Raw genomic sequence first — 24804 nt, forward strand, 5'->3', positions numbered from 1 at the left:
CTCTGCTCCCCTGTCCGCCTCCCCCCTCCCCTCCAGACTGAACGTCACTTCCCGGCGGCGCCATTTTGTGTCATTCCCTATGTGCAGCGCTGCCGCCGTGGGGCCTGAGGGAAACAGAGTTGTGCGGTATCCGGTTGGCGTGGAGGGGGGAAAAGTATGGCCAAGTGCAAGGTGAGTGCTGAGTTAGGAGGGGGATAGAGACATGGGGGGGTCGGAGCTGCACCCGCTCAGTGTCTGTCCCTTATGTACGGACCCATGTGCAGCTGTGCGTGCGCCTCTTCTTCTTCTATGTAACCTGCTGCTGCTGCTGCGCATTCATCTGTGTGTCCGGCCGCTGCACTCCCTTTGTGTGTGTATCCTTCCTCCTGTGTGTGTGTGTCTGTTTCATGCAAAGTCCACAGAACAACTCGGCACCGGCCTTAAAGGGTCCAAACAGGAAGCAATTCATTAGAGGAACCTGGAATCCAATATTTACCTCACTAAGATGGAGCTAAGACTCTGGAGAAGGTTCCTGATGGGGCCCAAACATTGGATCTCAGCTTCCCTGGACATTGTGCTACCGACTTGCTCTGTTTGTTTGTTTGTTCTGGAGATGGAGCTTCAGTCACACAAATAACCAGCATGTGTGTGGGAGCTTCAGTAAGTGACAGTTTTGTGTCTGGAACTCAACAACAGAACCCAGGGAAGTGCCATTGAGTTGTCTGTGAGGGCTCAGGCTCCTATTGGTCAGAGGCAGGGCAGCATGGGTCCATATTGGGCCTCGTGTGTCAATCACTGTGGATTTGTAGGAGGAGCCACAACAATTAGCCCCACCCCCTCCCAAACGTACCTGTCTCGTGTCACTTAGGGCCGAGCCATATTCACGAGTGTTACAGGCAGGTCCGGACTGAGAATTAAAATAGGCCCTGGCATTTCAGGTACACAGAGGCCCAAACAGCCCCCACCAGCCCATTAATACTGACTTTCTATGGGACCTTATAGCAGCACCTCTGGCATTTGCCAGAACCCACAGATTGCCAGTCCAGGCCTGGTTACAGGGAAAGGAAAGCGTTTCGTTATTGTGCTAAGGAAGGCGCTGGCACTAATGGAGACGGTGAATGTGGCCAGTCCTTCAGTTGGGCACTTGCCTTGGTGTGGCTAGCGCAGGGTTAATCACTGATTAATTAGCAATAATCTCACTGCAGCCACGGCCCGTGTATTAGTTACAACTGTCCCACAGCTCATCTGGTCACTTTAGTTGCATCGAGAGAGAGAGCGAGACGTTTTTGGGCCCTGTTTGGCCTCCGATCCTTTGAGATGGACCCCCGTGATTTATCCCTGTGCTCCCCAGTTATTCCACCATCGTTACTGACTGATAACCGATTTCTCCGCAGGGCCTGGTGAAGTTCGAAGAGGTGGCGGTGGTGTTTTCGGAGGACGAATGGAACCTGTTATCAGACCAGCAGCGTGGCCTCTACATGGAAGTGATGAAGGAGAACTACGAGCACCTCATCTATCTAGGCAAGCACCTCTATTTCCACATCAGCTGATCTACTCTTCATACTGCAGAGATAATGTGCCAATGGGGGGGCATGTATACTGCAGTTACCCGTGGCAACCAATCAGAAATGTGCTTTCGGGGTTTTACCAGCTGTAGATCGATCACAAGTAACTGCTTGTTCCGGGTTACTAAACATTTGTTTAATGAGTCCCGTTGTCTTCAGACCCAGGTTTAAAGTGACCGTAATCCGTTCATCACATTATTGGGGAAGCCTCCTGCATATAGAGTGAACCCCTGGACCATGACCCCCGCAGCAGTTCTTGCTCACAGAAGTAGGGATCAGCCAGTATTTCTACTGTGTGTTTTAGTCAGCTGCCCACCTTCATTTTAGCTACACACATCCATTTTATTCAGCTCATTCAAGATGTTTTGCACTGTGGCAAGTGCCCTCCCCTGTTTTGTTATGAACTTGTCTCTTTATACTCAGGACTTTGGCTCCAAAAGAGAACATTTGTATCACTACTGGATAGCAATAACTGGTATGTCAATGCACACAATTTCCAATTGTTTGGTGTTTCTTTTGTTGTTTTAATAAAGAGCAAAACTTTTTAAGAGACCTAAAGCCTAACTAAAGACGTAGGTAGAAATGTTGTACATTATGTTTAGTGCTTCTGTACCAGCCCAAGGCAACCACAGCCCTTTAGCAGTAAAGATCTGTGTCTCCAAAGATGCCCCAGTAGCTCCCCATCTTCTTTTCTGCTGATTCACTGATTCACATGCTCTGTGCTGCTGTCACTTACTGAGCTTAGGGACCCACTCACAATATACAGTACACATAGAATAGAAATGTCACAATATAAGGCTGATTAGTAATTAATACACATAATTACTACATGGCAGCACAGAAACCAGTGCAATTAGCATCAGAATTGAATAATCAGCAAACCTGTAGCATCATCTTATATTACAGCCAGGGAAGCTCATTTTCTGCTGGATAATTAGTGACGAGCCCTTAGCTTCTCAACAGCCAATCAGAGCCCACTGAGCATGTGAGTGTCACAGACACTTTCCAAGATGGTGACCCCCTGTGACAAGTTTGAAGTCCTGGATCATTGCTGCTATTGACAAGCTCAAACTTTAGCCTCGTGCAATAAGTTTAGTGTATAAAATATGGCAGTTTTAGCAAAATTCTTTTTTAGGGTTTAGTCCTTTTTTAAAGTGTCCTGGATTCCTAAGAACCCATATGTCCCATTGGTTATACTGACATCTCAGGTATGTAGCTGCACTAATCAATGTCAGCCTTATTTGTGTTCGGTTACATTGAACCTAGTTCCATGTAGCAGAAGAGAGGGAGAGAGGAGCAAACTGAGCATGCTCAAGCCCTAGCCCTGGAGGTTTAATCTGAAAACAGTTAGTCTGATACAGAAGCCCATGAGTACACAATAGAAGGAAAGAAATGTGCTGTTTCTTTTGAAAGAGGACTCCGAGTAACATTATTTTGAGGGGTTACTGGTGTATTTATATAGACCTTTCTGATTAAACTTACTTAATTTTAACCTTTCCTTCTCCTTAAACCAAAGCATCTTGGTTACCCCAAAATTATGTCCTGTATTTAGGTGTATTAATAGGCTGTGGGACCATGACAAGTTCTGTATTGATGGTCTTGTCGTAGAGAACAACATAACCCCTGTTGGTCTGTAGATTAGCTGGCCTTCAAAGGCTGAGCAAGCAGGTTGGTAGCCATGTTGCAATATAAAATGGTGCTTATACAAGGTCTAGGGCAGTGATCTCCAACCAGTGGCTCTTGTGCAACATGTTGCTCCAAAACCCCTTGGATGTTGCTCTCAGTGGCCTCAAGGCAGGAGCTTATTTTTTAAATTTCAGGCTTGGGGACAAGTTTTGGTTGTATAAAACCAGATGTACTGCCAAACCGAGTCTCCTGTAGGCTGCCAGTCTGCATAGAGGCTACCAAACACCCAATCACAGCACTTACTTGGCACCCCAAAGAACTTTTTCATGCTTGCGGTGTTCCTCAGCTATATTTACATTTCAATGTGGCTCACGGGTAAAAAAATGTTGGGGATCCCTGGTCTAGGGTCTTCATCTGGTCTCATTGGCCAGGTAATGTGGGATCAAGATGACCAGTTCAGCAAGATCATATTGATTATTGGTCACATGGATGTGCTTGCAGTCAGTTTGGTATAAATCAAATCTTCCTATAAAGCCACTCCCAATGCAGCTATGGGAAATTCCAATGCGGAGGCACAACTCCCTGTGTCTAACATTTTTATTTCCTACATGCCCTTAGTCAATAAAAGTGCACCAGTGCAGTTATCTGTGGTGCCTAATCAGAGATCTGGTATGCAGTGGAATTATCAAAGGTGATTGGTTCCTATAGGAAACTGCCTGGTGTAACGTATCTTCTTTCTTAGTCAATGAGCCCCAGTGTTTAGAAAGTGCTTCATTCATGGTCAATCTTCTATTTTTAACCCTTTCAGGCTATGAAGTTCCTGTTATCTTATCCTTGCTGCAGGACGGAGGAGGGATCTCCAGCGATGCAGGCTCTCAATCAAAATCTCAGCAAGTGGCAGTAGCTGAGGGTAAGAACAAACTACTTGCCTATTTAAAACCGTGTCATCAGCTTTCAGAATCTCCAGGGAAACAGGGAGGCGTGTTTTTTTTGCTTTAGAATTGTACTGAAGGATAATGGCCACCTGTGCATCAACGTTTCGGGTGGGATTAACCCTCCCTTCGTCAGGAGGGTTAAACGTTGATGCACAAGTGGTCACTTTAAATAAAAGGGGTAAGCTCCCCACCTGCAACATACATGGTGTTGTGCTATTCTCTTAAATCTTCTACATTGTACTGACGAGTGCCGACCTGCACCACCAGGGCAGGAAGCATCGTGGAAAGGGTGAGAGGTGCGGTTCATCTACACACAGAGTATGTTTATACAAGGCACTGATCTGAACCAAATTGAACACATTATTCAAAAACCACAATGCCTGTTCATGTATTTATTGAAGAAAGTGATCCAAAGTGAAATGTGTGTGTCACAAAAGGATGCGAGCCGTTGCTTTCAGTATGCACCCCCTCTTGTGCAACAATAATTGCAGCTAAATGTTTGCTCTTGATAAGTGCTGTGCATTGAATTGGGGCTTCACCCCTTCTTCCAGAACAGCCTTGACTCAGGGATTTTTGTGGCTTCCTCACATGGACTGCCTGCTTCTGCTCCTCCTATAACATTTCTATACAGGGTCGGACTGGGCCGGCGGGACACCAGGAAACAACCCAGTGGGCCCCGGCTCGAGCGGGCCCAGATCCTGCTGCTTCTCTTCCTCCTGCCACGACCTCCCTTATTCGGGCAGGTCATGGCAAAACCACATTTTTCGTCTGATCTCTCCACAGATAATGTGAATTATCCACATAGTATTTAACAAACTATGGACAGGCAGAAATGTACTTTTTGGATAGCAATTGCTTTCTCCTGCCGTGCACACCATTGTTCTGTGTTCTGATGGTAAACTCATGAACACTAACATTGGCCAGTGTGAGAGAAGCCTTTTGAGCCTTAGACATTAACACAGGGTTGAGATCTCTTAAGGTGGCCATACACGGATAGATCCGCTCGTTTGGCGATGTCGCCAAACGAGCGGATCTCCCTCCGATATGCCCACCTTGAGGTGGGCAATATCGGGCTGATCCGATCGTGGGCCCTAGGGCCCAACGATCGGATCCTAGCGTTCGCCAAACGGGCGGTCGGATCGCGGGACCGCATCAACTAACAGATGCGGCCGCGATCCGACGGGATTTTTAATCCCATCCGATCGAGATCTGGCCGACTTTCGGCCAGATCTCGATCGGGGAAGCCCGTCGGGGGCCCCCATACACGGGCCAATAAGCTGCCGACACGGTCTGTCGGCAGCTTTTATCGGCCCGTGTATGGCCACCTTTACACACCTTGCTTTTAGTGTGGTCTTTCTTGGTCAGCCACTCTTGAGAAGGGTAAAAACTGTTTTTGTTTTTGTTTTTTGCATTGGCATCATTTGTACATAATCTTCCCTGTGGAGTCCAAGATCAGAAATCTCCTTTGTTGAAGCCTTGACACACTTACACAAATCTGCCTTTGTAAGTGTGACTTATCGATGCGATTTATCATCCCATCGATTGAAAAGCTTCAATCTAATTTCTTCTTTAAATGAACAAAGAATCCTAGCGGTTCACATACTTACAATTATGTCATTTTGGATTGTTTTTCTCCATAAACAAATGAACAAGCATTACATTTTTGACAATTAGGTCTCACTATGAAGTCTTAGGCAAAATTATAGAAAATGTAAAAGCTTTCACAAAGCACCCAGTATGTACCGGGTTTAACTCCTTCTGTTGTAATGATGAGGTAATTGGACCCCGAATAGTAGAACCTAGCTATCATTATTTTATTATTATCATTATTTCTTGTGTTCCCAGCAGGTTCTAATGTCAACAGTAAGGTAGGAGGAAACATCCCTGAAACTCTTTTTTCAAACCAAAAGAGCAAAGGTCCGCAAGGTAAGAAGACTGTTCACTGGAAAGATGAAGAAATGGATACAAATTGGAGTGGAAATAGTCATGATGAAAATGAATATGAACAATCACCTACCAGTCCTTATGGGAGGAGCCTGCGAAAGCGCAAGCAGTACTATTGTCATGACTGTGAGAAATGTTTCAAGCACAGCTCCGCACTGGAAGCCCATCGCAGGGTCCATAGTGGAGATAAGCCGCATCAGTGTGACATCTGCAAAGAAACCTTCAGCTACAAGTCAGCGCTTATTGTGCACCGCCGACTGCATTCCCAAGCATCAACAAGCAAGTCACAGGAGGCAGAAAATCAGAAACCGATTGTTGTAAAAATCCTACCTGTAACCCCTTCAACTGTAAACACTACTCCTGAAACACAACCTGTAAGTACTACAGATGTAATTGTTACAGCTGCCAGTACACCTGTAGTCAATAATCAAGGATTCAACTTAAACAACACATCAAATAACCTTTCTTACGGGGAGAAGCCTCACAAATGCAATTATTGCGACAAAAGGTTTAACGACTTATCTATTCTGGAAGCGCACCACCGCATCCACACAGGGAAGCTTGCTTATCCATGCACAATGTGCGATCAGAGTTTTTCCAAGCCGTCTCTGCTTGCTGCTCATAACAACACTCACAAGGAAGGCAAGCCCTACCAGTGTGACCAGTGCGACAAGAACTTCAACGACCAGTCACTGCTTGTAGCGCACAAAAGAACTCACACTGGTGAGAAACCACATAAATGCAGCCACTGCAACAAATGGTTCCCCAACCGAACCAGCTTGATCGCTCACGAGGAATGCCATTTGAAGCCCAAGCCCTACAAGTGCAAGCACTGCGAGAAGAGCTTTAACGATAAGTCACTGCTGATTACCCACGAAGGAGTTCACACAGACACAAAGCCGTTCAAGTGCAACCAGTGCCCCGAAAGCTTCTTCTTAAAGACTCAGTTGATGGTTCACCAAGCGACTCACGCACCAGAGAAGCCTTTCCCTTGCAGCCAGTGTGAGAGGAGCTTCAACAAGAAAGAGACTTTGCTAGCTCACATCCGGGTTCATAACCTTCAGAACGTTCAAACACAAAAGCCTCACAGGCAGTGAGAGGACCATGAAATAGCTCGAGTCCAAGTGAAGATAAAGCTGCATTCTTCCTGTACAAATGAACCTGTTGCAGTGTGAGCTTCACACCCTTGCCATAGACACTGTCTAAATGTATAATGCTGGACCATTGCTTTCCTTTAGGGGGTTTGTATAAATTCATGATTTTTTTTTTTTTTTAAATTTGTTATATTCTTGTTCCCTAGCCCAATCCAAAACATTAGTACTGACCATTCATCTTTGTAAACCCACTCTGTAGTGATACTACGCATTAAGTTTTCCTTAACAGCCTTTACTTGGGAAGCCTTAATCTATGATGAGAGCCATATTTGTAAACTGCATGATTTAAATAAGCGTTGGCTTCCTTAAATATCCCATGATCGAGGACTATTGTTCACTGTCGATTTAAAGAGCAAGTGCTGAGGTGCATAAGACTGTTTTCTCTTAAGAAATATGGTCTTGTGTAGTATATACAGCTCCTATAAGGGATATATTTCACATATAAGTGTCTCGTAACTAGACACCGATAGTGATTTTATTGCTATGCCTACTTTCTTGGACTTTGCCTTTATGCTGATCCATAGACAGAACAATCCTGTCCAGATCTTTTAATATATATATTTTCCAAAGCAAAGCTGATGCAGTCAGAATATTGATGGTGCTTACTGGTCTCGGCTGTAGAAGGAGCTGAATAAAAAGATTGCAAGTCTCGGCAGCAGTGTGCTAAATCAGTCTGTTATCACTAACGGGTTGCAAGTAAGTTCCTATATCGGAGCTGCATTCTGCACCAGTGATCTTCAGTTTGTAGCCTTCCTGTAATTGCTAGACTGTAATGCATATCTCGGAATGCTGGGAGTTGTAGTATTTCAGAGAGCCACAGCACTCTTCCCTAAACCTTTCAATTGCTGGGCGAGTACCCGGCTTCTTGTCACTTTTTAATGAACTTCTTTTTGGGCCTTCACCCTACCTTTGACAGCTTTTTTGTTTCCAACGTATTGCATTCATCATGGCTGGTCAGCAAATATTGATTTCTTTTTTTTTTACTTCCATCGACACCCGGGACCCCTGAAATTGGAAATACTCCTTTAAATAAATTGTAGTCTTTTGCATCATCTGCTTTTCCTTACAGTAAAAAGTACAGTGCTGAACAGTGAACCAATAACAATGAATATCACTATATACAAAGAATATCTTTTTCTAGGTCATACCGAAATAATCTGTTTGTGCAGACATAGCCTTAATTGGCAAGCCACCTCTTATGGTTCATCTGGGGAAGGAGAGTTAGGGCAAGACACCCCCCCCCCACACACACACACACTCCCTTATAACAGGGACAGACCTAAGAGGATCTATGGGTAACTCCAATACAGGTCATTTTTAAAGGTAAAAATTTCCTTTTATCCCATATTGGATGAGCTTCTTCCATTAAAGGACCAGTAACATCAAACATTTTTACAAAAAAATTCGTTAGACTAGAAGGAAAAAAAACACTAGGACAAATTAAAATTTAAAATAGCAAAATCCTTTATTAAGAAATAACTTAAAGAAACTCCACTTCCTGTCCTCTACAGAAAAGGCGACCATCCATCCTGCAGTGCTCGATTTCTCCTCCCTGGCTATTCACTGACAGCGTGTCCTCTGCCTCAATCTCCTTCTCCAGCTCTTCTTCATCCTCCTCCAAGGAGCAGCAGTAGGAAGGCGATGTCGGCGGGCTCCCCATTGAAGTGAACCAGCTGGGCGATTGCGCTTGGGACTGAGCCTGATTATACCGGGGGAGGGAGCGGCGGGGGCAGCAGTGGAGAAGGAGCCGGGGCCAGTGGACCCCTCGATTTGTCCCCCCAGGGCAGACCTCTGCTTTCACCTCACAAGCCGTGTACCCCACCTCTGCCCTGGCACCACATGCAGCCTACACCGGAGCTGCCTTCAACAGCGGTTTCACAGAGGGAGCAGCAGCTACAGGCGGGGGGGGGGGCAGCACGGCTCACCAAGAGAAGCCCGTCCTGGGGTCGCCGGCTCCGTGTTGGATGCAAGTTAGCGCAGACTGGAAAGCGTCAGTGAATGGGGGAGAAGCGACCGGTGAATGGGATGAGAGAGACAGTGAATGAGGCAGTAGAAGGCTGGGTTGGGTCTCCCCAGCGCAGGTATCTGCCCAGCTCCTTATATTCAGGCTCAGTCCCAAGCGCAATCGCCCAGCTGGTTCACTTCAATGGGGAGCCCGCCGACATCACCTTCCTACTGCTGCTCCTGGAGGAGGATGAAGGAGATGCGGCAGAGGACACGCTGTCAGTGAATAGCCAGGGAGGAGAAATCAAGCGCTGCAGGATCGATGGTCGCCCTATCGCCGTTTCTGTAGAGGACAGGAAGTGGAGTTTCTGTAAGTTATTTTTTAATAAAAGCTTTGCTATTTTAATTTGTCCTAGTGGTTTTTTTTTCTGTTCTAGTCTTAAAAAATTTTTTGTAAAAATGTTTGATGTTACTGGTCCTTTAAAACTTTCTAACGATTCATGAGAGCCTGTATTGCTATAAATATTGTGTATATCTGGCCTGAAATTTGGGTGCTGGGAAGAAACTCTGCAGCACACATATTCTAGAGTCACAATCGGTTGTATGTGTTGCACGTGCAGCATTATTCAGTCCAGTAAAGGCATAATAAACCCAGTGAGCTTGTAATTAAAAAAACAATCCTAGGGTTCTTTTGAAGGAGAAAATGGTGACAATGCTATAAGGCTCTGCCACCCAGGCTGGAGGGCCCCAGTAAGGCACAATCATGATAAAAGTACATATTGTGCAGAGTATAATACTGTATATTATGAAGACATTATTTCATATTTCCTACCCTTCAGCTTCTGTTTGCTCACTGGAACCACTGAGTTGGTATAAGATATAAATATATCTATATAGAGAAATGAAACGGACTAACAGTGACTGGGTTATTCTTTGTATGGTTCTAGCACATGCAGGGAGAAAGGTACGTTATTCTGGGCACAATTTAGAGTAACTTAAGAGAATTTTAAAATAAAAGGCTTACTTCACCTTAAATAGGCCTGGACTGAGATTCAACATTGGGTCCAGCATCAAATACACTGAGGCACAAACAGCCCAATAAATAGTGAGGGTCGACCTTGCACCCCCCTCTCCGGAGCGGGTGTGGGTTGAGCTCTTCTGACTGCTCTCCCTGCCCGTGACTTTACAAATGACGACTTCCGGGTTGAACTTCTATAGACATGCGCCACCAGAGCCGCCATCAGGGGGGGGGGAGTTGTAGGGGGCCCGGAGGGTAAGGGGGGCCTGGCCCCCCTGCTTTCTGAGAGCTGCCGACTTTGGGGAAAGCAGGGCAGGAGCACAGGGGGAGGAATCTTCTGTCCATTAATTTCCCTTATTTGTCACAGAGTTTAAGTCCTGGTTGAGCTGCTCAGGGATTGGATAGCTGCGGTGTGAACTTCCCCTCCAGCTCATCCAATCACCATGCAGCTTTACTGGGACTTGAAATTCTGTGGCCAATAAGGAAAGAAAATGCTGTCGCTGGAATAAGATGCAGCCACCTGTGCTCCCCTCCTCCCTTCTGAAGTTGGCAGCTCACTGACAGCAAGTGGGGCCCCACTAATGAAGTGCAACATGGTATGGCCACCTAAAGGTAACCTTTTGTGGTCCCTGTTGTGTGGGGGTGCCCTGGGCACCTTTTTTTTTTTTAAACTTCTGGGGGGCAATTTTTTTACTTGGATATTTAAGGGGGGCCCTGGCCACCAATGTTTTTATAATGTAAGGGGGCCCTGACCAATATTTTTTTTTATGGGGGCCCTGACCACCAATATTAACATGTGGGGACCCTAGCTACCAATGTTTTTTTTTCTTTTTTTTTTTACTGGGTGGTAGGGTTGGACCTGTGGGGTGGGGAGGGTAGACTTGTGGGTGGGGCTTAAGGTGGGCGCAGCCCAGGGGGCCTAGGAAATTTTGTTGTACGGGGCCCTGTGATTTCTGATGGCGGCCCTGTGCGCCACCCCCCACACGTTTGTGACGTCATTGGCAAAACGAGTCTATAAAAGGAGCCCGGAAGTCAGGCGGGCTGAGGGAGTGCGGAAAATCCTGACCTGCACATCACTAATAGAGATATACTCATAGCACAGAAAAAGAAAGAAATGCTGTTAAAGCCAAACAGGTGGTTCTACCCTCAAGGCCAGGGTAGCAGTGTCCAATGCTAGCCTGAGCTCATAAATGAATCTGCATATACAAAATGTTATTCTCTTGCAACTGTAAATTTATGCCATATAAATCCCTCCCTTTCCTTACCCTTGCCCCTGCTGATCACCCCATACAAATACAAGCCCTCTTCTGACCCCTTTCACCTTTTACTGCCAATTTCCCTGACCCCGTATGCCATAGCCTGCTTCTGATCCAAAGGCCGGTATTAGTAGCAACCTTACCTGACCACCAGGGAGGGGTGGGGTAGGCATGAGCCTATGAATGTTTAAAGGAGAAGGAAAGGTAATTTTTATTAAGTCAATAATGTGCACATGCGCAGGGCTTGCAGAATTTCTTCTGCACAAGTGAATGCAGGGGCATTCAAGGATGATAAAGGCCCCAAGGCGGGCCGAAACGTTGGAGGCACTGTGATGTGAAAAATTAAAACACTTTTGATATTTGAGAAAACAGTGTCCTGGTCCTTTACATATATATATATATATATATATATATATAAAGTCAATTGTGGTGAGCGCACTCTTACCGGATTTCTTAGATGATGGGTGCGTTGGTCAAGTTTTTTGCATATGTAGTAAAGAATGGACCCGCACTCCAATGTTCTTAGTGAAAAAATTTTTGTGTTTTATTCACAATGCATATCCAACGTTTCGGTCCACGTTGGGACCTTTCTCAAGGTATATATATATATATTGCGTAGCACTGTAAAGTAAATGTGATTATACAACTACATCACATGAATTACATATATAGAATATATGGAGTAACAAACATCACAATCAATACAGGTACAAAGAGGTGAGGAAGGCCCTATGCATAGGCATACAGTCTAAAGGGAAGGGAGTAATACACAAGGTGTGGGAGTGGGCAAAATCGAAGTAAGTGGGTGAGAAATGTGGTACTGTATGTGGTGTTACATTTGGTAGTTAAGCAGAGTGAGGGGAGGCTGCTCGAAAGAAGTGCGTTTTCAGGGATTTTTTGAAAGCAGAAAGGTTGGGAGAAAGTCGGACAGACCGTGGGAGAGCGTTCCAGAGGAGGGGTGCAGCCCTTCCAAAGTCTTGAATGTGAGGAGGTAATGAGAGAAGAGTTGAGGAGCAGGTCAGTAGAGGAGCGTAGTAAGCGATTGGGTGAGTATATAGAGATGAGTTCAGAGATGTAGGGTGGAGCAGAGTTGTGAAGTGCTTTGAAAGTCAGTGTCATTAATTTGAATTTGATTCTGAAAGGTAACGGAAGCCAGTGCAGGGATTGACAGAATTGTGAGGCAGAGGAGGAGCGGTTGCTGAGGTGTATGAGCCTCGCAGCAGTGTTCATTATGGACTGGAGAGGTGACAGTCTCTGGAGGGGGAGGCCAATTAAAAGAGAGTTGCAGTAGTCTAGACGCGATATGATGAGAGAGTGAATAAGAATTTTGGCAGCGTCTTGGGTGATAAATGATGGTATTTTGGATATGTTCCTTAGGTGGAAGTGACATGATTTAATAAGTGACTGGATATGAGGAGTGAATGACAGGGCAGAATCTAGGATAACCCCAAGGCACCGGGCCTGGGGAGAGGGGGTGATAGTGGAATTGTTAACTATGATGGATACTTCGGGGATGCTACGGGTGTTAATTGGAGGAAAGAGAACCATTTCAGTTTTAGAGAGGTTTAATTTAAGGTAGCGTTGCGACATCCAGGTAGAGATAGCGGACAGGCAGAAGGAGATATATTCTCATATATATATATAGTGAATAAAGTACCCCCTCTTGTAAAATATAAGAATAATATAAGTTACCGAGGAGTTTCATGACCATATAAAAACACGAGGCCAAAGGCTGAGTTATACAGGTCATGGAACTCCGAGGTAACTTCTAATATCCTCATATTTTACAACTGGGGGTACTTTATTTATTATAATACACAAGTTTCAGTGAGTCATGTGACAGAAATGACATCAGAACTCACCGTTTATAACTGATGACATCAGAACTCACCGTTTATAAGGATATAATTTACAGGATATTCCTGGCTTTTGTGTATTATATATATATATATATATATATATATATATAGAGTTTGAGTGCTAGGATACATCATTCTGGGGAGCTATTGGGAAGGGGCTTCTATTTGGTGTGATGTCACAGGCATAAGAAAAGGATCAGTCTTTTGGCCTAAACTTCCATGAGCCCAGTAGTTCCAGTGAGTTTTGAGGCTGACCCACTCACCATCAGTACTGGTGCCATTAGCATAAGACCCATCGGCGATACAATGGCGCAGAATTGCAACAGAGAAGCCCAAGGAGGAGGACACAGTGGTCCCAGTGGACTGTAATATTTAAGGGGGTCACAGAGGGGACAGTGGTCTCTGCCCTGGTTCAATATTTAAGGGGGGCCCAGGAAGTCGCCACCACCAAACATTACAGGTCAGTTCCACTGAACACCAACGCTCTTTCCTGAGTTTAGGAGGGGCCCAGAAATGGTTGTATGTGGCCGTGTGATTTGTGATGCCAGTAGCCCTGAGACCAGTAGCCCACACGTGTATGACACGATTCCCTCATTACACAATAGCCATACCTCCCAACATTTTGGAAGTAAAAAGAGGGACAACATTTCTTTCCCGCACGTAGCACAGCAATTTTTTGACCACACCCCTTTCTGTGGCCACACCCCCTAATTACCATGTTCGTTTTACTAAATTTGGCAGGTTATGAAAGATTGAAAATATTTCTCCTTATCTAAACTGTGTTTTTGTGTCTCAAAATTGTTACAAAGTATCTTATTTGCACCTGTTGGCTGTTCTGGGCTCTCTGCTAAAAGCCAATTAAGTGAGAAACTTTGTTTCTTTTTCTGGCTGTTCAGTGCAGAGAAAAGAGGGACTTTCCAGTACAAATGAGGGGCTGCGGGTTGAGCTGTCAAAAGAGGGACTGTCCCTCCGAAAAAGGGACAGTTGGGAGGTATGCAATAGCTACAGCCAGCAACTCCCCTCACCAACTATCCTGCCCCCCCAGTAACCCTACAGCCTCCCCTGCCTCATAGCCGCACTTATTCACAGTGTTGCCCCTCACACAAGCGCCAGCCCGCGCTTCTCTACTCCCCCCAGTACATCTCAGCAGCCGTCGTCGCGTCACTTCCGGAGCCCCGCGGGCGCTCGAACGCCGTTTCCGGTTGGCTGGAAGGAGCAAGGCCCGGAATTCATTCCCTGCTATAGCGCTCGGTTACACGCCGGACTTTACCGGACATCAGGTAGGATACACGTCACAGTGCCCGGTGGCCGTTTACTCCCCTGAGGGCCCGGTTTTGAATCAGCACGTGGCTACCGTGTGGCGCTTAGCCCCTCCCACCCAAAGCGCAGACCTAGTGCTGACTAGAAATCCCCCTATGGCTCCCGTAGCTGCTACTCACCCTCTCACCCCAGCCCTGCTGTCTAACAACAACAACGTGTTACTGGGCCGCAGGGAAGTAACAAGGGGCAGAGCGTGGGCAACAACTGCTTCTAATACGTGTTTCCCAGCAGAGGAGAACATACAGTATCAGGCTGGGCCTCACCGGCAATATGGCCGCCCCTGTGTGAGGAGATCTGAGAGACATGGCGGCAAATCTTTGTGCCACCGGCCAAACCAGCTGCACCGACTCATAGGGGAATCTGTATAACACTGGGCAGGCAGAGTGGTATCTTAGGGCAGAAACACACTGTCAGATTCGGGGAGATCAGTTGCCAGGCAACAAATCACCTCATCTTCGGGCGACTAATCTCCCCAAACTGCCTTTCCGCTGCCTAGAGTGAAAATTGCCGGCTGACTGGCACTCGGAGCGATTTGTTTTCGAAAGTTACCTCATGAGGAAAGTTCAGGCGACTTCAGAAAACGAAGGGCTCCGAGTGCCATCCCGCCGGCAATTTTCACTCAGTTGAGGGGGAGGCAGTTTGGGGAGATTAGTCGCCCCGAAAGAATAGATTTGTCGCCTGGTAACTAATCTCCCCGAATCTGACTGTGTGTCTCTGCCCTAAAGGCGCCATAGACGTAACAATTACATTTGTCTCTGCCCTAAAGGCGCCATAGACGTAACAATTACATCTTTCTTGGAAAAGATTTTTCAGCGAAAGATGGTTGGTTTCAATACACACGTGTAGAGCTGAACGGTCCGATATACATAAAGAAACAATAGAATTCTACCTGGATCTGATGATTCAGCTCTAACAATGGCCGATGTTCTGGTGCCTTCAAAGGAGCCCGATCATAACTTTCTGTCCAGCCCGATCAACGAGCCGACTATTGTCCAAGGCTTCTGACGATATTGGTCACCGGTTTTCCCACCATACACGCACCGAATCTCATACGAAAATTAGTTTCATACGATATTATCTGTGGTCTATGGCCACCTTTAGAGTCAAATCCCATGGAGAGAGAGAGTAACAACGAGAGGGTACTCACAGCTTCTCTCTGGCATCAGTTGTCTTTAAAGGGATACTGTCATGGGAAAAACATTTTTTTCAAAATGAATCAGTTAATAGTGCTGCTCCAGCAGAATTCTGCACTGAGATCCATTTCTCAAATGAGCAAACTGATTTTTTTATATTCAATTTTGAAATCTGACATGGGGCTAGACATATTGTCAATTTCCCAGCTGCCCCTGGTCATGTCGACTCAAAAACCTTTCTGAATCGATTCAGACCCAGTTGCTGGATGAAATGGGACTTTTAGCAACAGAAATAGCTGAAACCATTTCTGGAGAACTGATAAAATTGAAATAATAAAAAAAAAAAAAGATGAAGACTATTTGCAAATCACATATCACCTTTGACAATATTCGAAATGTCTCAGAATATCACTATCTACATCATACTAACAGTTAATTTAAAGGTGATCAACCCCTTTAACTTTCTGTACGGCATACTGGAACTGTGTGAACCGTCCCTTTAACTGTGCACTTCTCGTGTGTTTGTATTTTGCAGTAAGCCCCACTGAGAGCACAGGCAACTCATCTCAAGCAATGGATTCCTTTGACCTTAAGGATGAGATCACTGAAGTCATTGTTGACCCTGATATGTATGAAGATGCATCAGGCTCCGAAATAGAATCGGATCAGGACGACGACCAGAATGGGGAAGACAACTACCATGAGGAAAACCAGCGTGACTCTTCACCTCCAACTCACGGCAGATCCCTGAGGAAACGCCAGCAGTACTTCTGCCCCGAGTGCGAGCGCTGTTTCAAAAACAACGCAGAGTTAGAAGGCCACCGCAAGATGCACCGAGGGGACTTTCAGTATCACTGTGATATATGCGATGAGAAGTTTAAGTACAAGTCTGAACTGATGGTGCACCAGAGGGAACATTCCAGCAAGTCCGAGGAGGACGTGGATTATGTAGTGCCGACCTTGAGTCCGCAGTCGAGCAGGAACTATGACAGGAGCCCAGAGCGGAAACGAAACTTCTGTTTGCCTGTGGGGGATAAGCCTCACAAGTGCAACTTCTGCGAGAAGAGGTTCAACGACAAGTCGATCCTGGAAGCCCATCAGAGGATCCATATTGGCAAGCTCACGTACCCCTGTACAAAATGCGACGAAAGCTTCTCCAAGGCTTCTCTGCTCGCCGCTCACTTCAACACCCATAAGGACGGCAAGCCCTTTGAGTGCGACCAGTGTGACAAAAAGTTTAACGACCATTCGCTCCTTGTTGCCCACAAGAGGACCCACACCGGAGAAAAACCGCAAAAATGTAACACTTGCAACAAGTGGTTCCCCAACTCGGCTAGTCTGGCGGCGCACGGCGAGTGCCGCTCCAAGCCAAAACCCTATCAGTGCAGGCACTGCGACAAAAGTTTTAACGACAAGGCTCTGCTGATCACCCACGAAGGCGTGCACACAGACACTAAGCCATTCAAGTGCACACAGTGCAGAGAGAGCTTTTACTTGAAGACGCAGCTGGTCGCCCACCAGTCGGTTCATGCCCCGGAAAAGCCCTTCCCTTGCAGCCAATGCGATAAGAGCTTCAACAAGGAAGAGACACTGCAAGCTCACATTCGCGTCCATAACCTGCAGCGGATGCAAGCACAGACCACATACACCCCATGAGATCCCAGCAACTGTCAACTCTGCTTTGGACACGGCATGGATCAGCGTTAATGTTCTAGTCCTCTCCCCAGAACTTCAGATCAATGTGATGAATCCAACGCATACCCGTTGTTCACTTTCACTGCAGTGGTGGTGCAGGCCCTCTGTTAACTGGGGCCGGGTCCCTTAGCAACAGCAAACCATTTTAGAACAGATCTGCACATACACAATTATCAGCAGTTGGGGAGTTTACCTCTTTTATCATGCCACCAAATGTATCACCGTTTCGGCAGGTGCAACATTGAACCCAGTGTTTGTTTCCGTAGTCCAGTTATTAGAGGAAATTGTCCAATAGGGCTATTAGAAAAACCTTGTGTGGTCAAACGTCCAAAAAAAAGTCCTTGAAACACAAACCTCTAAAATATATTTGAATATACATTTTTTATATAATATGAAAAAAAAATCAATATCTTTACACACTGCTAGTGGGGCTGTTACTTATATCTTAAAGGGATACTCTCATGGGGAAAAAAAAACATTTTTCAAAATGAATCAGTTAATAGTGCTGCTCCAGCAGAATTCTGCACTGAAATCCATTTCTCAAAAGAGCAAACTGATTTTTTTATATTCACGTTTGAAATCTGACATGGGGCTAGACATATTGTCAATTTCCCAGCTGCCCCAAATCATGTGACTTGTGCTGTACTGCAAGTTGGAGTGATATCACCCCCCCCTCCCTTTCCCCCCCAGCAGCCAAACAAAAGAACATTGGGAAGGTAACCAGATAGCAGCTCCCTAACACAAGATAACAGCTGCCTGGTAGATTTAAGAACAACACTCAATAGTAAAATCCAGGTCTCACTGAGACACATTCAGTTACATTGAAAAGGAAAAACAGCAGCCTGCCAGAAAGCATTTCTCTCCTAAAGTGCAGGCACAAGTCACATGACTGGGGGCAGCTGGGAAATTGACAAAATGTCTAGCCCCATGTCAGATTTCAAAATTGAATATAAAAAAATCTGTTCGCTCTTTTGAGAAATGGATTTCAGTGCAGAATTCTGCTGGAGCAGCACTATTAACTGATGCGTTTTGAAAAAAACATGTTTTCCGATGACAGGATCCCTTTAACTCTTTATGAAATCCTCCCGGCATTTCTTATCTGTGAAAAAAATGCTAATTAAAGGGGTAAGCTCCGGAATGCTAATAATTGTGTGTGTGTGTGCGGATCCGTCCAAAAATCATTTACTAGTCCTCTCCCCAACATCCCATTCAAACCCTGAGCTCTTCCAGCTTTCCATAGCACTGAGAATGCTGCCCATGAGACTGCAGCACCCTTGCTAAATGCCTTGTGCGGGTGGTGCTTGGGATTTCTCCCAATACTGTACCCTTATTTGCTTCAGGGTATGTACATAGATCTCTTCCATCTCCATGTTCTTACATCTCTAGAAACAGTTCAACATTTGTTTTCTATTGTGACGTTAGTACAGGTGATAAGTATAGCTTAAGGGTAACCGTAGATAGACTGTAAACTCTGCAATAGAACATCGCCATTATTTCACTTCTACACTGGAGGTGCTTTGTCTGCTTTTTTGGAATCGATCCCTTTAAGGATGGCCTTTTATTAAGTATTTTATTGACTACAATCTACTTTGGAGGTGGGAACTCGCTTTACAAGCTGTCGGAAGCTACGGATTCTCGACTTTAAAGTCCCGTTACAGTGTTTTATTGACATCTGCCTTGGTCCGAAGATCGGAACGGCCTGGGAACTCGCAAATGCATGCAGAAAACTCAAACGGCTGTGTACAACTGTTGCTATAGATACACCGTTGGAAGGAGCCGTCTGAGAGACCAGTTTGGTGTATGAAGATGCCTCGCTATCATTTGTTCTTAATAAGTGTTACACATTTGATTCCAGTTCATGAAACAACCAATGACCTGTTTGGGCAACATTCAGGCGGTGTCTTAATCTGTTTTAACCTTTTCCTGCACACTCTGCTGTTTGCCATTGCAAGTGTCACATGGGTCAGTATGAATCGGCCATTCAGACTATTTTTTTTTTATTAATGGACACAGTTGCATCAATAAATCGTTTAATTTTCGCGCTGCTGTGCTTGTGTAAGGTTATTCTTGTTAACAAGGGTGATCTGCAACTTTATATAGATTTCGTCCAAACCATAACTTGATCATGTTGTTAATTGATTCTTCCACTAGGTGGCGCATGCTGTGACATTTAATAGCAAGGACAACTCAGACATCAGTGAAACCAGCCGTCCCAGCGTTCTTCTCTGCTCCCTTTACATAACAGTAATTTTCCATATCTGAGGTTCATGGCCCACCGTTTATATTACTGAATTAATAGGTGATGTTACTGATCTTTTTTTTTTTAAAGCATAAAACTTGGCTGTTGCCATGGCTCCTTATATGACATCCACAATTTCGACTAATCTGTCCATGAACTGTATGAACTAGTGTATAATGGGGCCATGGTATGGGAAATCTTGCCCCTTTACAGTTAAGGTGGGCATCCATACACGATCCACTCATTTGGCGATTACGCTGAGCAGAACTCATTCCGATATGCCCACCTTGAGGTGGGTGATATTGGGCTGATCCGATTGGACATTCTGATCACAGCGAGCCAAACCGATGAACTAATCAATGTGGTCCTTGATCTGACGGGGGTTTTAAACCTGCCCGATTGACATCTGGCCAGATTTTGATCAGGGAAGGCCGTCCGAAGGCCCCCAATCATCTGCTAACTGGCAACAGCTTATATCAGCCCATGTATGGGGACTTTAAGCCCCACCCTTTCAGTCCAAATATGCCGGGCTACCACGGGCAGACGCCCTAGGCAACCTGGTTGGTTGCTGCGCCGGATGGGTTGCGCGTGCACAAGATACCGTTCTATCGTACAAGCACAAGCTGACAAACAAATACATGGCCAAAGTGAATTGACAGTCGGAGAGAGGGGACCGGACATGGGTTAGGTGACAGAGAGGGGACGTGCCTGGCGCCCCACTAGCTTTTGCTCCCTAGCCACGTACCTACTTCTAGTTCTGGCCCTGCAAATATGGGAGGTATTCTCTTAGCTACTGTATGATATATAAGTGCAATGGGGTGAAATGACTGCAGCTCTGGTTCTCTGTACTTTTGCTGCTCTCTTTTTCCATTGACTGGTAGGGGGAGGGGCTTGATTTTGATTGGGCAACCATTTGTGGGGTTCCAATAAATTAATCCTGTGTAAATAATGCTGATTAAAGGGAACTTTGGTTCCAGGAAGATGATTGCTTTACAACTTGACACCCATTAAATGTCAAAAAACCCAGTGCCCTTTTGGCCATGCGATGGATTTGTTGTTAACGTGTGTGGCCTGTAATGATTGGCTAGAGATCATACGTGTTCTGTAATAACCGTCACTGCAAGCTATGAACCCCACTGTACTGATTATTCTATACTTCTACCCCAGCCTGTACTCACCGTCCTGCGCAGCACCCACAGCTGCTGTTTAACGGCAAGAACAGCTTTTGGTAGATGAAAGGGCTTGTTCACCTTTAAATTAATTTTAGTAGGATGTAGAGGATGATATGCTGGGACAATTTGCAATTGGTTTTCGTTTAATATTGTTTGTGGTTTTTGATTTATTTACCTTTTTATTCCGCAGCTCTCCAGTTTGCAATTTCACCCATCTGGTTGCTGCGGTCCAGATTACCCTAGCAACCATGCCTTGATTCGACTAAGAGAGGCATGAATAGAAATATGACTAATAAAAAGCAGCAATAATAAGTTGGTATCCTTGCAGAGCATTTTGTTTTTAGATGGGGTCAGTGACCCCCCCCCCCCATATACTTCAATGCATTTTTCATTTTTGGCAAAGCAAAAAGGTCAGATTCACCAATTACTCATGTATTAATAAGGGATATTGCAGAATTATTCGGGGAACTCTTGAGTATCACTCATGTATTATAAGGGATAATGTACCCCCTACTGTAAATGATAAGGATATTAGAAGTCACTGAGGGGTTGTTCTGTGACCATATAAAGACACAAGGCTGCAGGCTGAGTTATACAGGGAACTCTGAGTATCACTCGTGTATTATAAGGGATAATGTACCCCCTACTGTAAATGATAAGGATATTAGAAGTCACTGAGGGGTTGTTCTGTGACCATATAAAGGCACAAGGCTGCAGGCTGAGTTATACAGGGAACTCTGAGTATCACTCATGTATTATTAGGGATAATGTACCCCCTACTGTAAATGATAAGGATATTAGAAGTCACTGAGGGGTTGTTCTGTGACCATATAAAGGCACAAGGCTGCAGGCTGAGTTATACAGGGAACTCTGAGTATCACTCATGTATTATAAGGGATAATGTACCCCCTACTGTAAATGATAAGGATATTAGAAGTCACTGAGGGGTTGTTCTGTGACCATATAAAGGCACAAGGCTGCAGGCTGAGTTATACAGGGAACTCTGAGTATCACTCATGTATTATAAGGGATAATGTACCCCCTACTGTAAATGATAAGGATATTAGAGGTCACTGAGGGGTTGTTCTGTGACCATATAAAGGTACAAGGCTGCAGGCTGGGTTATACAGGGAACTCTGAGTATCACTCATGTATTATAAGGGATAATGTACCCCCTACTGTAAATGATAAGGATATTTGAAGTCACTGAGGGGTTGTTCTGTGACCATATAAAGGCACAAGGCTGCAGGCTGAGTTATACAGGGAACTCTGAGTATCACTCATGTATTATAAGGGATAATGTACCCCCTACTGTAACTGATAAGGATATAAGAAGTCACAGAGGGGTTGTTCCAGTGCCAGGCCAAGGTATTTTAGCACCCTAGTCAAGGGCTTCAATTAGCGCCCCCCACACGTTCAGCATTACCATTTCCCACCAGACCATTACAGTTTTATATTTTAATAAAGAAATCTTAGAAGACATGAATGAATTAAAGTTTTCATTTATATGAATATGCAATGTTAACAAACAAAAATAATGCACCTGTACCTGTACCAGCAGCAGCCCAGCAAGTGACTAGAGCAGGTCCCAGCCAGCAGCGCCAGTTACTGCTCCCTGTAGGCGCGCACAAGTAATGAGTGAGTTACTTCTAGGCAAAAAGCGCATGCGCGCCAGCGCGTCACACAGGAACTTATGCTCCTAGGGGGGGGGGGGCGCTGTGGCTGTAAAACTAAGATTAAACAAACCCCAGAGGGGGTTGGGGCCCTTGTGGGCATGCGATTTTTTTTATAATTATGGTTTAATACTAAAGGCCAGCCATGGGAACTAAATTTTAGTACTGAAAAAAAAAAAATCCCCCCCTTGATAAGTGCGCCCCCTAATTGTTGTGCCCTAGGCAGTTGCCTACCCCTTGTTCCAGCCCCGCTGCTTATCTACAGTTATAGCACGTTCAATGTACAGTATCAAGTGGCTTCATCTGTACATAGGGGAGCACACATAGGCATAATCCATTTCATCATCGGCCACTTCAATTCTGAGATCATTTCTCCACCTAGTGCTCTACCTTATGATCGTGAATAAGCCCTAATTCTTAATGTTCCTCATCATCAGAATGCATTGTATGTAATGAACATAACATGTATATAGGCCATTTGTTCTAAACAGTTCTTATGTAAGGTTAGCAGCAAACGCTATACAAATAGCAACATGTACCCAAAATAAAATGACTGTTGTTAGGGTACAATGGGGCGACTAGAACATACTGGTCCTGACATCAAAGTCTGTTTAGGAGCCTCTCATCTGGCAAATGATCCGTTTCCCACAGAAATATTGCACATTAGGTGGAACCTCTTCTGCTTCCAGTCAAGCCCACGGCTCTACTACATCTATTCTTAGATTAAGGGGGAAATTCACAATTTATTTTTTCTTTAAATTTCCTTCCATTTTTCGAATTTGACTCCCATGGCGCCACAAGTGCCACCTTGTATGTGTGCGTGTAATTTCAAGTGAACTAAATAAGAACTGTGTCTGCCAGTAAAGTTGGGGGAAACATTGAGATTAGATCAAGGGGTATTTTGGGGAGTCACATAATGGGTCTCTATGGCAGGTGCTATGGATAGAGCTGGTGTCCCTGCAATGTTTAGAGCACTAATCTGAGCACTGCAATCTCTTGTAACGGACACGGGGGGATTTTAATAAAGGATTGTGTCGACTAATCCCCCCCAAACCAACATCCATGAATTTCCCTACAACAAACACGATGGAGGTAATTGACATGATGTTGGCTCTGCATTTATCCTGCCATGTGTTCTGGGAACATTATACATTAACACTTTATGTGTCCTTCCATATGTTCTCATATACCACTTTATTTATCTTGTCATGTGTTCTGGGGTATATGAAACTGGCACTTCATATAAACTGCCATCTGTTCTGGGGTATTATACAGTGGTGTGAAAAACTATTTGCCCCCTTCCTGATTTCTTATTCTTTTGCATGTTTGTCACACAAAATGTTTCTGATCATCAAACACATTTAACTATTAGTCAAAGATAACACAAGTAAACACAAAATGCAGTTTTTAAATGAGGGTTTTTATTATTTAGGGAGAAAAGAAATCCAAACCTGTGTGAAAAAGTAATTGCCCCCTGAACCTAATAACTGGTTGGGCCACCCTTAGCAGCAATAACTGCAATCAAGCGTTTGCGATAACTTGCAACGAGTCTTTTACAGCGCTCTGGAGGAATTTTGGCCCACTCATCTTTGCAGAATTGTTGTAATTCAGCTTTATTTGAGGGTTTTCTAGCATGAACCGCCTTTTTAAGGTCATGCCACAACATCTCAATAGGATTCAGGTCAGGGCTTTGACTAGGCCACTCCAAAGTCTTCATTTTGTTTTTCTTCAGCCATTCAGAGGTGGATTTGCTGGTGTGTTTTGGGTCATTGTCCTGCTGCAGCACCCAAGATCGCTTCAGCTTGAGTTGACGAACAGATGGCCGGACATTCTCCTTCAGGATTTTTTGGTAGACAGTAGAATTCATGGTTCCATCTATTACAGCAAGTCTTCCAGGTCCTGAAGCAGCAAAACAACCCCAGACCATCACACTACCACCAAACAAGGGAAAGTTGTGCTCACCACTATTTTTTAAAACCATTAGGCGGGGGTGCAATGAGGGTGTGACCACAAAATACATATAGTCAACTACAAGAGTCCTCTGCACTCAACCCATTATCAATATATTTAAGACAGAGACATTTTGTGCTACTGCTACTGAAAAATGCCTTACCCTTTAAACAACACAGGGATTGTTTGTCCATATATTGCAATATATTTAAGCTGAACAACTACGTCAAAGTCACCACCATATTTTACTGTTGGTATGATGTTCTTTTTCTGAAATGCTGTGCTACTTTTACGCCAGATGTAACGGGACGCGCACCTTCCAAAAAGTTCAACTTTTGTCTC

At 44.9% G+C, this 24804-nt stretch overlaps 2 protein-coding genes across 7 annotated transcripts; both read left to right on the top strand.

The window, feature by feature from the left end:
• Positions 1-8252, top strand: znf250.S (zinc finger protein 250 S homeolog). Of its 6 annotated transcripts, none has more exons than XM_018268943.2 (4): positions 1-171; positions 1374-1500; positions 3979-4080; positions 5954-8252. In XM_018268943.2, the coding sequence occupies exons 1-4, from the start codon at positions 157-159 to the stop codon at positions 7144-7146; spliced, it is 1437 nt and encodes a 478-aa protein (XP_018124432.1). In that variant the 5' UTR covers positions 1-156; the 3' UTR covers positions 7147-8252. The 6 variants fall into 6 exon arrangements, with proteins under 6 accessions (XP_018124432.1, XP_018124430.1, XP_018124431.1 ...); XM_018268941.2 differs by having other exon boundaries at positions 2-171; positions 5951-8252; XM_018268942.2 differs by lacking the exon at positions 1-171 and adding an exon at positions 199-639.
• A 6110-nt stretch (positions 8253-14362) lies between these two features.
• znf852.S (zinc finger protein 852 S homeolog) lies at positions 14363-17894 on the top strand. The gene is made up of 2 exons (XM_018268945.2): positions 14363-14560; positions 16269-17894. The coding sequence occupies exon 2, from the start codon at positions 16307-16309 to the stop codon at positions 17387-17389; it is 1083 nt and encodes a 360-aa protein (XP_018124434.1). The 5' UTR covers positions 14363-14560; positions 16269-16306; the 3' UTR covers positions 17390-17894.
• Positions 17895-24804: the final 6910 nt, after the last annotated feature.

Source organism: Xenopus laevis, chromosome 6S, assembly GCF_017654675.1.
Source record: "Xenopus laevis strain J_2021 chromosome 6S, Xenopus_laevis_v10.1, whole genome shotgun sequence".
Classification (NCBI taxonomy): Eukaryota; Metazoa; Chordata; class Amphibia; order Anura; family Pipidae; genus Xenopus; species Xenopus laevis.